At 55.7% G+C, this 16,612-nt stretch overlaps 1 protein-coding gene across 5 annotated transcripts in view; it reads left to right on the top strand.

The window, feature by feature from the left end:
- The window catches only part of SH3TC1 (SH3 domain and tetratricopeptide repeats 1), a 63,516-nt gene that overhangs the window by 30,673 nt on the left and 16,231 nt on the right, over nt 1-16,612 (top strand). For 3 of the 5 annotated variants that reach the window (XR_014078769.1, XM_081576486.1, XM_081576400.1), the window contains exons 3-9: nt 5,028-5,155; nt 6,437-6,542; nt 7,212-7,358; nt 7,922-8,114; nt 10,041-10,117; nt 11,042-11,237; nt 15,899-16,032. Coding sequence is in view for 4 of the 5 variants with exons in the window: in XM_081576486.1 (XP_081432612.1) it covers nt 5,028-5,155; nt 6,437-6,542; nt 7,212-7,358; nt 7,922-8,114; nt 10,041-10,117; nt 11,042-11,237; nt 15,899-16,032 (981 nt within the window). In the remaining variant the exon portion in view is untranslated. Of the gene's footprint in view, nt 1-2,049; nt 2,143-5,027; nt 5,156-6,436; nt 6,543-7,211; nt 7,359-7,921; nt 8,115-10,040; nt 10,118-11,041; nt 11,238-15,898; nt 16,033-16,612 lie in introns of all 5 variants that reach the window. The other 2 variants (XM_081576213.1, XM_081576308.1) reach the window with 2 other exon arrangements.

The following is a 16,612-nucleotide window of genomic DNA, read 5'->3' as shown; positions in this document are numbered from 1 at the left end:
TCTGCTCTCCCTGCCCCAGCCCTGGAATCAGCCATGCCTCAAGGAGCCCCGGGCTCAGTGGGAGGATGGAGTCTGAAGCTGAGATCGGGGTGCCATGCACTTATTTGGACTTGACAGGCATTTCTGAGCCCTGTTCTGGGGACCCAGAGCAAGCAAGGAACGGAAATGGACTCTGACCACACAGGCCTGGGGCTGATGGACCACAGGTGGGGAGAGAGCAGAAATGAGCCGGTCATGTTGCCCGGTCCAAGGTCAATGGGCAGCACCCCAGCACTGAGCAGGACATCCCTTGGGTGATGAGGAGGCTGCACTGAGGTTCAACAACACCTGTCGGATCCACAGATGTTTCTGGATCAGATCACCTTCCTTCCGAAGGTCCCAGTCGCTCATACCATTTTACAGATAAGGAAAATGTGCAGGGCAGGGATGGGGGCTCTAGCCAAGATGCAAGCTGGGAGCTGGCCTCGAGTCTAGGGGGTGGAGTACAGGGACCACCAACAGAGGACTGACCTCACAGTCCGAGGGGGCCCGTGGTCCCCCAGCTAGTGGCTGGTGCAGCTGGATGAGGGTGCAACCCCGTGTGCACAGACCCCGCATACCCCCTGGGCTATCACCTCCCCTCTGTGGTCAGCAGAATGGAGGCCCCCAAAGAAGTCCTATTGGAGAAGAGAATGGCAACCCACTCCAGTATTCTTGCCTGGAAAATTCCATGGACAGAGGAGCCTGGCGGGCTACAATCCACGGGGTTGCAAAGAGTCAGACACGACTGAGCGACTAAACAACACAGCAAAGAAGACCTATGACCAACCCAGACAGTGTGTGAAAAAGCAGAGACACCACTTTGCTGACCAAAGTCCGCATAGTCGAGGCTGTTTTTCCAGTGGTCATCTATGGATATGACAGCTAGACCATAAAGAAGGCTGAAGTGAAGTGAAAGTTGCTCAGCCATGTCCAACTCTTTGCAACCCCATGGACTATACAGTCCATGGAATTCTCCAGGCCAGAATACTGGAGTAGGTAGCCTTTCCCTTCTCCAGGGGATCTTCCCAACCCAGGAGTAGAACCCAGGTCTCCCGCATTGTAGGCGGGCGGATTCTTTACCAGCTGAGCTCCCAGGGAAGCCACAAGGGAAGGAAGGCTGAGCACTGAAGAATTGATGCTTTTGAACTGTGGTGCTGGAGAAGACTCTTGAGAGTCCCTTAGACTGCAAGGAGATCCCACCAGTCCATCCTAAAGGAGATCAGTCCTGGGTGTTCATTGGAAGGACTGATGCTGAAGCTGAAACTCCAATACTTTGGCCACCTGATGCAAAGAGCTGACTCATTTGAAAGACCCTGATGCTGGGAAAGATTGAGGGCAGGAGAAGGGGACGACAGAGGATGAGATGGTTAGATGGCATCATCGACACAATGGCCATGAGTGTGAGCAAACTCTGGGAGATGGTGATGGACAGGGAGGCCTGGTGGGCTGCAGTCCATGGGGTCGCAAAGAATCCGACACGACTGAGTGACCGAGCAACAAACAACAACACAGAAGCCCACGTCTTCGCCCCCACAACCTGCACACACGCTACCTCCTGTGGCACAGGAGGGTGTGCAGAGGGGCTTAAAGCCCTGGAGGTGGGGAGACTACCCTGGGGTGGGAATCAGAGAGAGACTGAAGGTGCTGGTGCTGCTGGCTTTGGAGACGGAGGAGGGACCAAAAGCCGAGGGATGCAGTGCCTCTAGAAGCCAGAGCAGCAAGGAAACAGATTCTCCACCCGGGGCCTCCGAAAGGAACCACTGCTGCCCACACCTTGTTTGGCTCCAGTGAGATCCTTCTCGGACCCCAGATAACACCGTGCAGTTTCCAGAAGCCGCTCAGTTGGGGTAATTAGTTACCACACAAAAGGAAGCCCACGACCTCCTCCGGACCCTGCTGGCCTCTGTGACCGTGGGGGAAGGGTGTGAAGGGTGGCTTGGAGGGGCGTGGACATTCCTGTCTTCCAGAAATACCTGGGGTTGGTGCCTGCATAGTAGCTGAGGCTGTCTGTTCTCACCTTAATCACAGGACCCTGCTCTGCTACTGACGCTGCTCAGGCTGCTGGCATCTCTCAGCGGCCTGCTGGGCCCTCCCCTGGCCAGATGCGGTCCTGCCCCACGGGTAGGCATCCCCACTCTGCAGGTTAAGTCTGTGCAGGGTTCATGAATGTGGGATCCCTGGGAGTCCCCCCTTCCCTCCAGCCTGGACCATTCTGTGAACTCCCAGCTCAAGAATGTCTAACGGAGTCTTCTCTAAAGTGGCTGCCAGGCGCCTGCCTTAAGATCGCTGTGGGGGTGGGGGCTGTTGTTCAATCGCTCAGTCGCATTGGGCTCTTTGGGATCCCTTGGACTGCAGCACAGCACGCCAGGCTTCCCTGTCCATCACCATCTCCCGGGTGGGGGCGGGGCTTGTTAAAGGCAGACGCTCAGGTCCTGGGCCAGTTCTGATGCTGGGAGGTTGGGTTAGGGCCTGGGACTCTGCATTTTCCCTGGGGGACAGAAGGCTGGGGTGCGCCTGCACCTGCAAAGGCCTTCTCTGGACTGTTTGCATCTGCCCGAAGAGGAGGACTTCCCTGATGGCTCAGACAGTAAAGAATCTGCCTGCAATGTGGGAGACCTGGGTTCGATCCCTGGGTTGGGCTGATCCCCTGGAGAAGGAAATAGCAACCCACTCCAGTATTCTTGTCTGGAGAATCCCATGGACAGAGGAGCCTGGTGGGCTACTGTCCATGGGGTCTCAAAGAGCCGGACACGACTGAGCGGCTGACACACGGACTCGTAAAAGAGGAGGAGGTGTCACCCTGGAGACCGGAAGTGAGTCCCAAAGAGGGACACCCTGGAGGCGTGGTGGGTAGGGAGGACCGCCCCCAGGAGAGGCATCCCAGCTTCCAGGACAGGATGACAGGACTTCTGCAGGCGCTGATGCTGGGAGGCGGTCCCGAGTGGAGGAGGGGCAGTAAGGAGTCCTTTATCCTGAGACCCCACTCCGGAGTGCCAGATGTTGGGGGGGGTGCCACAGTGTCGTTGGCGGTTCACCTCTGCCTCGACGGTCGTCTTCCCCCAGCCTTTCACGTGGTCAGTGCTGCCTGTGGTCACTCGGGATGACCAGGGCTGCTGAGCCACGAGGCAGGTTATCATGGGAGCGAAAGTGCAACCCTACCCTCTCCCAGGAGTAGGAGGCTCACCGGTTAGGTTTGGTTGGGAAAAGCTGGCCGGCTTCCTGCTGGGGGAGGGGCCCGATTCCAGATCCCAGAGTCTCCTGCAGGAAGGCGGGGGCGGGCGGGCACTGGAAATTTCTAAGGCAGGTGCCAGGCTTGCTCAGAGGCCTCCCCCCTCCCCCATCTCTCTTCTCCTCTCTTCTGGATGGGGTAGGGGTGGGCAGGGGCCGTTTGAGCTGAGATGGAATCCTAGAGCAGCCAGCAGGGCAGGAGGTGGTCTGGGAGAGTGCTTCAGGGGAAGGTATGGAGAGTGCAAAGGCCTTGGGGTGGGGTGGAGGGGGTAGGGTTGGGGGGGAACACCTGGATGTCTTGGAGCAGCAGAGGGAAGACGGCAGGCCGGCAGTGGGGCGGAGAAGGGCGTGCGGCTCCAGGCTGCGCCTGAGCAGGTGGAAAGGATTTGCATTTTATTTTTCCTGAGATGGAAAAACCACTACTTCTGTGCTGTCTTATACAGTAGCTCGGTGTGGCCATTTATGCTTAAATTTAACATCAGTTCAGTTCAGTTCGGTTGCTAAGTCGTGTCCGACTCTTTGCAACGCCATGGACAGCAGCACACCAGGCCTCCCTGTCCATCACCAACTCCCGCAGTTTACTCAGACTCACGTCCATCGAGTCGGTGATGCCATCCAACCATCTCATCCTCTGTCGTCCCCTTCTCCCGCCTTCAATCTTTCCCAGCATCAGGGTCTTTTCCAGTGAGTCAGCTCTTCGCATCAGATGGCCAAGTTATCGGAGCTTCAGCTTCAACATCGTTCCTTCCAATGAGTATTCAGGACTGATCTCCTTTAGGATGGACTGGTTTGATCTCCCTGCAGTCCAAGGGACTCTCAAGAGTCTTCTCCAACACCACAGTTCAAAAGCATCAATTCTTCGGCGCTCAGCTTCCTTTATAGTCCAACTCTCACATCCATACATGGCTACTGAAAAACCATAGCCTTCACTAGACGGACCTTTGTTGGCAAAGTAATGTCTCTGCTTTTTAATAATAAATAAAAGAAAGACTCTGGTTCCTCGATGACACTGTCCACATTTCAAAAGCTCAGGGGCCTGTGTGGCTGGTGGCCGCTGTGGGACGCTGTGGGGAGCAGTCACGCCCATCGCTGCAGAAGTTTCTAGGGGCTGGCACTGCCCGGGGGCTGACAGCCAGGGTGTGCCATAAGCCAGACCTGGCTGTGAGGGAACCCTCTGGCTTCTGTGGACCAGAGGACCATCTGGAGTGAGGGCCGGGGCCCAGACACTGCCCAGGCAGACTGAAGGGGCAGGGCTGTGGTGAGTGAGTGTGCTGGGTTCAGCCTAGCTTTGCAGGTGGATCAGTGGGGCTGGCTGCTGGGCCCACGTGGAGGGTGATGGAGGCAAGTGTCACTGGTCTGAGCAGGGCTGGGGCTGCGGCCCTTCTGGAGCTGGTGAAGAAAGGACGAGGTAGCGGGCAGAGGGTGACTGCAGGGTGTTTCCCGGAGGTCAGGTGCCCCATTGGAGCTCGGGCGGGGAAGAGATCAGGGCTGGAGGTCACGGTGACTTGGGGGCCATTTGCTGGAGGCCAGACAGATGCTGGCCTGCTCTGGGGCTATGACACAGTTCACTTCCTCCCGTCTATGTACGAAGTGGGCAGCACGTGACTCACTTACAAGGAAAGGAACTGGCCTCGGGGAGACAGGCCACCTGCACAGTTTTCCCAAGCAGTACACGTTGGGTGTGAACCCCGCTCCCCAGGTTTGCGGGCCGGGGGCTGGCGGGGACGGGGGAGCACCCCATGGCACTCTGCCCACCTTGATCTGCCCTCCGCTTCCAGACCTGACCTTGCAGCTGCTGGCGGTGCAGCGGAGGAGCGGGCTGCCTGACCCCAATCTGCAACAGGCCCTGCGGGGCCGGCTCCGTCTGCTGGAGAATGACAGCTGCGAGGTGGCCCGCGCCCTTGGGGTGAGTCTGGCTCCTTGGGGTCCTGGGTGGGTGAAGGGGAGAGGGATCCACACTTGCGAACAGAGCGGAGGAGAATGGCTCAGAGAAGAAGGCAGTTGGCTGAGGAGGAGGTCCAGAGACTTCGGGCTGAGAGGGCCGTTCTTCACTCTCACGTGGTGGTCGGGACACAGGACCAAGGAAGGCCCTTCAAAGCGGCAGAGGGCAGTCATGCAGGCGGTTGAACACAGGGGGCAGCAGCTGCTGGGGTCCCCCAGCCCCAGTTTCTGCACCCACACAATGACTGGGAGGCTGGCCCCGGGCTGGAGTCCCGCATCCTCCTGGACTTGCTCAGGAGAAGCCTGGCTCTGCCTCAGCTTCTCTGGGACTCAGTTTCCCGACCGAGTCTGACCTTGTACTCAGCTCAGCCTGGCCTTGGCTGATGCCCCCTGGCTTCTGTGAATGCAGCCTCTTCAGCCACTTACCGGGATGCTCAGAAACGTGACCCCACGGAGCTGCTGTGAGGGTCAGCGGGCTGCAAGCATGCCGCCAGCATGGTGCTCAACAGCGGGGGCACAGGGTGATCCCCCTGGGATGCCAGGGCTGGGTGGCTGGTTAAGGGTGGGGTCTCATTTCTGAATCCCAGTGGAGGTGATAATAGCACCCCCTCTCCTCTGGTCAGCATCAGTTGGTGCTGTTTTCCTTTCTGTGGCTGTTTGGGGTCTTCACTAGGGTATGCAGGCTTTTCTAGCTGTGTCAGTAGCCACGGCTCGCAGACTTCATTACCCTGCAGCATGTAGGATCTTGGTTCCCCAACCAGGGGTCGAACCCATGCTCCCTGATTCTTAACCACTGGACCACCCGGGAAAGTCCCGGCTGGTGCTACTTTGAAGGCCCCAGCACCACCAGGAGGGTCCGTGGGACAGTTGTCAGGAGAGGGCACACGGGGTTTAGGATTGGAGTCGGAGTTGCTGCTGCAGGAAGGGATGGGAAGTGAGGCTGGGGCTGTTCATGGCTGAGCGGAGGAGACCCTGGGGTCGCTGGTGCTCAGGGCGAGGCAGGCCCTTGAGTCACAGAGGGGGCATAGAGGCTGCCAGCTCTGGGAAGGCTCGGCATGGCACTGGGGAGCCACAGCTGGTCTGAGAGCGGGAGAGGAGCAGCTTGGCTGTAAAGGAATCAGCTGTGCTTCACCACCCCTGCCCCACCCCATCCCTGCCAAGGTCACTCCCGTGAAACGTTTCTACTGATGGGCAGACGCCCCAAAGCCCCTGGGACTGTGTCTCACGTCTGTTTCTTCCCTGGAAGGAGCTGTCAGCCAGGCTGCTGTCCATCCACAGTGACCAGGACCGGATGGTGGTGACGTTTAAGACGTTTGAAGAAATCTGGAAGTTTTCCACCTACCATGCTCTCGGTAAAGCAGTGACCCTCCCACAAAGGGTTATGGGGACCCCCGGCATGCACTAAGCACTTTATATTCCCAATCGGGGCTTAAGACCAGGTGAGTTCACAACAGCGCTCCACGGGTCACCTGTCCTTGGTGAGGATCGAGGCGATGGTCAGGGCTGAGCATGGCTTCCAGGGCAGCTGAGCTCTCCCTAGCTGAGCATAGAGAGGAAAGCCTGCACCAGCCTCAGCCAGTGTGCTTTCTTTCCAAAATTTCTCCTGTTCAAAGCAAGGCTTTGACTGTCTAGGCGCCTCTCCTTGGGAACCTTGCTGCCCCATCCCCACCTGAGGGCTGAGAAGTGACAAGTGAGACTCAGAGTGACGGTGCCTTTCGCCCCCCGAGCAGGGCTGTGCCCACCCCCACCGTCCTGGTCTCCTTGAACACTCTTGCCCCATGTCACAGAGGAGACTGACGGTCCTAGAGGACATAACGAGTCCAGAGAAGTTGTGCACAGTCACGGCTGGTCCTCTCACAGCCCGGAGGGTCCCGGCTCGGGTAGTGAACAGTCCCGTGAATCCCCAAGGGCAGAGTGGTCTGTCCCCTAGGTCAGTGCAGGGCTCGGCCAGTGCTGGACCGTGAGGGCCTCTCTCCGCACACCCAGAGCCCGCTGGTGACCAAGGCTGTCTGCTCCCCCAGGCTTCACTCATCACTGCCTGGAAAACCTGCTCGTGGACCAGGCTTTCTGGCTGCTCGAGCCGGACGAGGGCCAGGAGACGGCCATCCGAGTCCAGGTGGATGAAGACGCCTTGAGGCTGGCGTATGAAAGCCTCCTCGTCCAGGAAGGTGAGCGACATGACGTCGGCGGCTCCCCACTGCTCCGGGAGGGCTCAGGACCCTGGCGGCAGGGGGTCCCTGGAGGAGTGGACACTGAGGGGACGTTGGGCAGGGAAAGTCCCCAAACAAATAACAGAAAAGGGGCTTTTGCCAGCGACCCTCGAGTTCCTGACCCGGCTGTTGCTCTGAGTACTCCGGGGGTCTCACAGTCGGGTTCCAAGGCTGCCGCGAGCGGGGCGTTAGCAGTCGGTCCTTCCCTGCCGCAGAGAGGACCAGCTGCAGCCAGACTTGCTGGGGGGTGGGGGGTGGGGTCCTAGCGGAAGGGGTCCTCGGGATCACGCACCTGGCCCCCTCACAGCCCAGTTGAGTCCCAGAGAAGCTGAGGCTGAGCCAGGCTCCTCCTGGCCAAGTCCAGGCGGATGCGGGACTCCAGCCCGAGTCCAGCCTCTCGGCCCTGGTCCCTGGGCCTCTAGGGTCACTGTGTGGATGCAGAAACTGGGGCTGGGGGCACCCCAGCAGGTGCTGCCCCCCGTGTCCTGCTGCCTGCATGACCGCCCTCTGCCGCTTTGAAGGGCCTTTCTTCGTCCTGTGTCCCGACCACCACGTGAGAGTGAAGAACGGCCCCCAGCCCTTCAGGCGGCCTCCGAGGGGTCCTCAGGTAGACACGGCTGCGGCAGCGGACTCTTCAGCCCCGAGTCCCAGCACGTCCTCGGAGGAGGAGGGGGCAGCGGCGGGCACTCTGGAGCCGTTGATTCCGTTCCATCAGTAGGTACCGACCTTTGTTTCTCTGCCCTGTGGGTCTGCGTGCTGGCAGGCTTCATGTAAACTCCCCCAGGCTGAGGTCCATCGTTGGCCAAGGTGGGTGGGTGGGGACCAGTGAGAGCCCCAGGCAGACACAGCCTCCACACTTTCTGCTGTTTTCAGTATGGCCTCGGGGCTGTCACCTGCATAACAGGACAGTGACACCTCCCAGCAGGACTGTCCTGGAGTGAGACGGCCGGGGGTGTGCAGCCTGTGGTTCTGGCTTCATGTTCTGGCTCATTCCAGAAAGCTTTTGAGGGAGCCACATAGCCCGTGCCCATAGTAAGGGAGCATGCAGGGATCTATGCAAATAAGAACCAAAGCAGGGAAAGCCTGGGGAAGGCAGGGACAGGTAGCATGCAGGCTCCTGTTCATGTGCCGAAGTGGACATAAACTTGGCTTGAGCTTCCTGGCAGCCAAAGTGAAGAGAGAAACTAGATCTCCTTGTTTTCAGTGAAGTAGTCCATGGATGATGGAAGGAGGTCTTTGAGGACACCAGCCTGTGGGAGGGCAGGAGGCACCTGGGCAGAGGGCTTGCGGCAAGCTGGGCCTGAAGGCCATACACTGTGTGTGTGTCTGTGTGTGGGTGGGTGTATGTGTGTGTGGGTGTGGGGGAGGTGTGTGGGTGTGTGTGGGTGTATGTGGTGGTGTGTGTAGTTGTGTGGTTATATGTGTGTGTGTGTTGGTGTGTGTGTATTGGTGGGTGTGCTTGGGTGTGGAGGAGGTAGGTGTATGTATTGGGATGAGTGAGTGTGTGTGTGAGTGTGTAGGTGGGTATGGGAGGTGTGTGTGTGTGTGTGGGTGTGTGTGGGGTGGGTTTGGTTTTTTGGGGGTATGTATGTGGGTATGCAGGGTGGTGTATGGGGGAGATGGGTGTTGATGTGTGTGTGGGGGTGGTGTGGTGTGTGTAGTTGTGTGGGTATATGTGTGTGTGGTGTGTGAGTGGGTGTGTGGGGTGGCGTGTGTGGGTGTGTGAGGTATATGTGTGTGTGTGTGTGTGAGCATGTAGGTGTGTGTGTGGGGGTGTGTGGGTATATGTGTGTGGTGTGTGTGGGTATGTGGGTGTATGTGTGTGTGTGGTGTGTGTGTGGTTGTGTGGGTATGTGTGTGTGTGTGTCTGTGTGTGTGTGGTGGGTGTGAGTGTATGGGTATGTGTGTGTGTGTGAGTGTGTAGGTGTGTATGGGTGTGTGTGTGTGGTTGTGTGGGTATATGTGTGTGTGGTGTGTGTGTGTAGGTGTGTATGGGTGTGGGTGTGTGGTTGTGTGTGTGTGTGTGTGTGTGGTTTTGTGTGTGTGTGTGCTGGGGGCCATGTGTGTATGTGTGTGTGGTTGTGTGTGTGTGTGCTGGGGGCCGTGTGTGTGTGTGTGTGGTTGTGTGTGTGTGTGTGTGTGTGCTGGGGGCCGTGTGTGTGTGTGTGTGTGTGTGTGTGCTGGGGGCCGTGTGTGTGTGTGTGTGTGTGTGTGTGTGTGCTGGGGGCCGTGTGTGTGTGTGTGTGTGGTTGTGTGTGTGTGTGCTGGGGGCTGTGTGTGTGGTTGTGTGTGTGTGTGCTGGGGGCCGTGTGTGTGGTTGTATGTGTGTGTGCTGGGGGCCGTGTGTGTGTGTGTGTGTGTGTGTGTGTGTGTGTGTGTGTGTGTGTGCTGGGGGCCGTGTGTGTGTGTGTGTGTGTGTGTGTGCTGGGGGCCGTGTGTGTGGTTGTATGTGTGTGTGCTGGGGGCCGTGTGTGTGTGTGTGTGTGTGTGTGTGTGTGTGTGTGTGTGTGTGCTGGGGGCCGTGTGCGTGCAGTAGGAGCAAGTGGTGGACTTTGCCCAGGCCCCGGCGGCTGTGACCTGTGCGTTCTGCACACAGTCTAATCTGCCCCGGATCTGAAATCCCCGCTCATCCCGCTCCAGGTGGGCTCTCAGGGTCCCCAAAGACTCCATCAACGACCCCCTGGGTGGACCTGAGGCGCCGGACGTCCAGCGGATGGGTAAGTGTTTCTGTCGGTCCTCCTCCCCTGGGGAAGAGGGGGCTGAGGAGGGTGGGTGCCTGCAGTCCGGAAGCTTCTGGCCCCCCGAGTCCTCCCCACGCCAGAAGAGGTAGCTCGGATCCTCTCCTGTCCCTGAGGCGATGACAGAGACACAGAGAGGTCCGCCGGCCGCCCAGGGAGGCCAGGCCAGGGTCCCCGCTGGCTCTGCCTCTACCGAGCAGCGTCCACGCCCTGTTCCACCAGCACCTCCGCGGCCTCTGCTTTCTTGCTGGTGCCGCGTCAGACCCTCGGAGGACCCTCAGGCCATGGGGGTGGGGCTGGCAGGGGTCTTCTTCGGAAAAAATAGGCTGGCCCCTTTGTGGTTAGTCGTTCAATCTTGTCTGACTCTTGGACTGTAGCCCGGCAGGCTCCTCTGTCCGTGGGATTCTCCAGGCGAGAATACTGGAGTGGGTAGCCGTGCCCTCCTCCAGGGGATCTTCCCGACCCAGCGATCGAGCCTGGGTCCCCCGCATTGCAGGCGGATTCTTTACCCTCTGAGCCACCATCAGGCCTAGTGCGTTTGATCTGACCCAGACTGACTGGTGTCTGGATGGCCTGTGGACCCGTTAAGTGAACATCAGGCCCCAGGAGAGGACATTTTCAGCTGAATTTGCCCCGAGTGGACCTTGGGCCAAGTTGGTCAATGTCTCTGGGCCTCGGTTTCTCATCCTCAGGGTGGGGATAAGGCACCACCTCCCAGGACCGCGTGGACACCCAGCCCTGCCGTCTCACGACCCTGGCCGGGTGCTCGGTCAGTCCTCAGCAGAGCAGCGAGCTCCCTGGCCGGGGACACCAACAGTGTGGCCGAGGGCTGCCTGATTGCCTGTCCAGGCCCCACCCGGCCCTGCCTCCCCGCACTGACCGTGTGTGGCCTCCTTCCCACAGCCGTAGGCCCGGCCTTGGCCATAGCGGATTGCCAGGGCTCAGGGCCCGAAGAGATGACCTTCCAAAGCGGCGACCGCATCGAGATCCTGGGCGCTCAGGTGCCCGGCCTGCCCTGGTGCCTGGGCCGGCACGCAGCCTCCGGCCAGGTCGGGTTTGTGCGGACGAGCCTCATCGGTGTGCAGGGCCAGGCGTCTGAGTGAGTGGCTGGGGCCCTGCCCCCTCCAGCTCTACCCCCTACCCCTTCCTCCTCATCACCTTCACCTCTGTCCCTGGGGTTGGTCCCGGCCCAGGGCCACCCCGCTGTCCCCAGGGCCTGACTTCCGCTTCCTGTCTGCGGAAGGACCCTCTCCTGCCCTTCCCCCAAGCGCGGCCGAGGCTGGCCCCTGAAACACACAGGTGTCCACGCGCATGGGTGTCCCAGGGCTGCAGGGCCAGCGGCACAAAGTTGAGGGCTTAAAACAACAGACTGGAGGCCAGATGTGAAAATCACGGTGCTGGCAGAGTTCCTGCCCCTCGGGGGCTCCAGGGGGGATCCTCCCTGCCTCCCCCAGCTCCTGTGGCTCCAGGTGGCCCTGGGCTTGTGGCCACATCACCCCGCCTCTGCCTGTGTCTTTGTGTGCTTGTGTCCTGTCTCCTGTTTCTCATAAGGGTAACCCAGGATCATCTCTTCACACCAGCATCCTTGACTGGATCCCATCTTAAAAGGTCTTATTTCCAAATAAGGTTTACCTTCTGAGGGCCCAGGTAGACATGGACTTGGGAAGGGGGACACTATTCAACCCAGTACACCCTCCACTCCCCTTCATAAAGCCCTTTGAAGCTCTGGACCTGACCTTCAAGGCCCCCTGGGACCCAGGCCTTGCTGACCCGCATTTCAGAGGCCTCTGTTCTGACCATCCGCTGGCCCCTAGTCTTGTCTGCCATCTCTGGGGGGTTGGGGGGGGCGGCATCCTTCCTGACTGTGCTTCCTTCTCGTGCGAGCCCCCCACCCCATCTGGGGAATTCTGAGCCAGGCCTGTCCAGTCACCTCCAGGTCCCCACCACCTGGCCCTGCACAGCACAGGGGAGGAGGGAGGCGATCTTTAGAGAGTGGTCAGCAGCATAGGTATATTCTTGGCCTTTTGTTAAGACCTCAGCCCAGGAGTCAGTGTGTAGAAAAGACCTGTTATCGGGCCAGCAGCTGCCCCTGGGTGCATCATGAGATGTTTGTCCCTAGCGCCCCATTAGCCCTGACGTCCTGTTTCATTCTTGTCTGGCACCTCAGACAAACCTGTGCCTCCAAGACCAAGTCTCGGTTGCCACCCTGCCATCACGACGTGTCCTACCAGCCGCTCTGTTCCCTAACTCAAGGGTCTGTCTGCTCCAGAGCCTCTTCCGCCCGCTCATCAGAAGCAGGTTGAAGCTGGGCTGGGCTCCGATGCCGACAGTGGAAACCAGACCTTAGTTTCCCAAAGCGTGCTGCCCCCAAGGCTTCATCTCAAACTTCACCAGCACGGATGGGCTTTCATGTGCCCTGGTTGGGGGAACTCGCAGTACAAGCAAGGCACGCAGAGCCTGAAACTTTTCTTTCTCCTGTTGAAGTGTGTTTTTCACGCTTATCTGATCTCTAGACAACCCTATCAGCTGGTGTTCTGTGAAACACTGTTTGGGCAACCTTGGTCTAGGTGATTGCCACCATCTCTGGGGAGACTGCAACTTCTCAACAGACAGCTGGGCCCCATGTGACTTAAACATGTCCTGAGCTTGCCAAGGGTTTGAGCTGCAATTGCTGTGGGTCTGAGCTAGCCTGTTGCCCTCCCTTATACCGGAAGGTAGACAGGGCCCAGCATCATTGATCCTATTTACACCCAGAGAAGCCCCAACAACTTCTCTCATTGACTCAACAAATACCTTCTAAATGTCTTTCCTATGCCAGATCTGGGTCTTTTACCTTTTGTTTAATGAACATTCTGGTGGCTATTCTTTATTTCTTTTATTTTGTCATAATTTCAGGCTTAAGGAAAAGTTGCAAAAAGAGTGTAAAATTCCTCTGCATCCTTCACCCAGTTTGCCCAGATGTTAACATGTTATGAGGCTTACTTTTTTCTGTTGTTTGTTTTTTTCTTCATGTTTTTTCTTATAAATTCTTTGGGAGTCAGTTGCAAACACAATGTCCCTTTACCCCTAAATAATACAGTGTGTTTCCTGAAACCAGGACATCACTTGCATGACCACAGCACAACTGTGAAAATCAGGAAACTAATACGGATAGAATTGTTTCTGCAGAGCTGAGATCCTACTAATGTCCCCAGTGATCTCCTCTTTAGCCAAAGAAAATTCCAGACCCCATATTATCACTTGTCTGTCTCTTGAGTTTCACCTCCTTGATCTGAGGCAGTTCCTCGGCCTCTTTGTCCTTTAGGACACTGACTTTTTTGAGGAATACAGGCTTACTATGTCCAACGTGTCATAACCTACCCTAAGGGTTTCTTTAACTTCTCATAACAGCTCCCTCTTGAGTTTCGAAGTACATTTGAAGTTTCATATTTTGCTGTTAATTTAGTTCTATAAGCAGAAGTTGCCTCCCCCCACTCCTCCCCCACTTCGTTCCTTCCTGTTTTTCTTTTTTTTTTTTTTTTTTTTTCATCTTTCACAAAAGTTTACTCAAAATGGATCATAGATATAAATACAAAATGTAAAACTACAAAACTCTTAGAAGATAACACTGGATAAAATTCAGATGACTTTAGATTTGTTAATGACTTTTTAAATACAACAGCAAAAGCGTGATTGATGAAAAAATAATTGACAAATGTGACTTCATTAAAATTAAAAACTTGACTATATGAAAGACACTAAGAGAATGAAGACAAGCACTAGACTGGTAGGAAATCTCTGCAAAACACCTGATAAAGAACTGGTATTCAAAATATACAAGAACTCTTAAAACTCAATTATAAGAAAACAACCAAATTAAAATATGAGCAAAAGATATGAACAGACACTTCACCAAAGATATAGAGATGGCAAATGAATACACACATAAAAATTCAGATCATATATCACCAGGGAATTGCAAATTAACTAATAAGATACCACTGTGTGTGTGTGTATATATATATATTCAGTTCAGTTCAGTTGCTCAGTCCTGTCTGACTCTTTGTGACCCCATGGACTGCAGCACACCAGGCTTCCCTGTCCATCACCAATTCCTGGAGCTTACTCAAACTCACGTCCATTGAGTCAGTGATGCCATCCAACCATCTTATCCTCTGTTGTCCCCTTTTCCTCCTGTTTTCAATCTTTCCCAGCATCAGGGTCTTTTCAAATGAGTCAGTTCTTCGTATCAGGTGGCCAAAGGATTGCAATTTCAGCTTCAGCATCAGTCCTTCCAATGAATATTCAGGGCTGATTTCCTTTAGGATGGACTGGTTGGATCTCCTTGCAGTCCAAGAGACTTTCAAGAGTCTTCTCCAACACCACAGTCCAAAAGCACCAATTTTTTGGTGCTCAGCTTTCTTTATAGCCCAACTCTCACATCCATACATGACTACTGGAAAAACCATAGCTTTGACTAGACGGACCTTTGTTGGCAAAATAATGTCTCAGCTTTTCAATATGCTGTCTAGGTTGGTCATAGTTTTTCTTCCAAGGAGCAAGTGTCTTTTAATTCCATGGCTGCAGTCACCATCTGCAGTGATTTTGGAGACCAAAAAAATAAAGTCTCTCACTGATTCCTTTTTTTACCCATCTATTTGCCATGAAGTGATGGGACCAGATGCCAACTGGCTAAAATCCAAAACACAGCTCCAAGTGAGTGTGTGTGTGTGCTCAACTGCACAGTCATGTCCAACTCTTTGTAACCCCATAGACTATAGCCTGCCAGGCTCTTCTGTCTTTGGGGTTTTCCAGGCAAGAATATTGGAGTGGGTTGCTATTTCTGCCTCCAGGGGATCTTCCTGACTCGGGGATTGAACTAGCATCTCTGACACTGGCAGGCAGTTTCTTTACCACTGAGCCACCTCAGAGTCTGTGGAGCAACAGGAATTCTCATTCATTGCTGGTAGGAATGCAAAACTGTACAGTCACAGTGGAATATTATATGACAGTTCCTTATGAAACTAAACATATTCTTATCATACAATTCAGTAATCATGCTCCTTAGTATTTATACAAATTAGCTGAAAACTTACATGTACACAAAAACCTAAACATGTAGGTTTACAGCGGCTTTATTCATAATTGCCACAACCAGAAGCAGTTAAGATATTCTTCAACAGCAAATGGATAAACAAACTCTGGTACATGCATATGCTGCTGCTGCTGCTGCTGCTGCTGTTAAGTCCCTTCAGTCATGTCCAACTCTGTGCGACCCCACAGACGGCAGCCCACCAGGCTCCCCCGTCCCTGGGATTCTCCAGGCAAGAACACTGGAGTGGGTTGCCATTTCCTTCTCCACGTTCCTTCCTGTTTTTCCTCTGCCTGACTTTTCTGAGTACTCGTGTGCTCTGTGCCCGGGTTGTGTAAGTGGTGAGAGATCGCAGTGTGCAGGCATTGAGTCTGCCTGCAGCTGTCATGGCCCGCCTCACAGGGGAAGGGGCATTTAAGGTAGGGTTTTGAAGGCTTCTCAGGAGCACCCCTTCCAGAAACTGTGATCAGCTGCATCTGTCACAGCCTTTCCTGCTCCTGGGTGTCTGCCTCTGGCCAGATGAAGCATCCTTGAGGGTGGGATCTATTTGGTTTTTATCTTGATGTCTTCAGCACTGGGCATAGGGTAGGTTTGCAGGGATTTTCTGCCAAGTGAGGGAGGGAAAAGGGTCTTCAGGTGAAATGTGTACTTGGAAACGTGCAATCTAACATGCACTTTATTTTTTCCAGCTTGGAAAATGTGATTTTTCTCAGTGAAGAAGAAAGGTCTTTCTTTAGCCGTGAAGGCCACTTTTCTGAGGAGGAGGCCAGGCAGCTGCTGAGAAGGACGTCTAGCACGAACGTCTGCACTGTGTACAGCCTGGGTAGGTGGGGGGGGGACATGGGGGTGCCACTCCCACCCCTCAGGATGGTCCCGGGCACCTCTCAGGACCTGCAGCTGGTCACATCTTGTGTGTTTAGTCACTCAGTCGTGTCTTACTCTTTGCGAACCCACGGACTGGAGCCCGCCAGGCTCCTCTGTCCATGGGACCCTACAGGCAAGAATACTGGAGTGGGTAACCATTCCCTCCTCCAGGGGATCTTTCTGACCTGGAGATTGAAGTTGGGTCTCTCACACTGCAGGCAGATTCTTTACTGTCTGAGCCACAGGGAAGCACCCTAGAGCCTATGATTTAGAACAGTTTTCTTAGGGCAGTTTCCCGGAAAGACCATGAAGGGTGCCGAGCTCGCCCCCAGCTGACACCCCTCAGCCCTGTTGCGTCCACACCGCCCTACAAGGCTAGACTGTCCACTCTGCAGAGTGCAGCACGGCTCTGGCTTCATCCCCTGTTCACAGCGGCAACCCTACCCCGCTGCCCTTAAGGAAGCTTCCGCCTCCTCCATCATTCACAGTATTGAATGCCAGCACCTGGGCATTTACAGGTGGCCAGACAGATCTTGGCA

The sequence above is a fragment of the Giraffa tippelskirchi genome, chromosome 1, assembly GCF_054371585.1.
Source record: "Giraffa tippelskirchi isolate mGirTip1 chromosome 1, T2T-mGirTip1v1.2.pri, whole genome shotgun sequence".
Lineage (NCBI taxonomy): Eukaryota > Metazoa > Chordata > Mammalia > Artiodactyla > Giraffidae > Giraffa > Giraffa tippelskirchi.
This window is presented reverse-complemented; position numbering and strand designations above follow the sequence as displayed.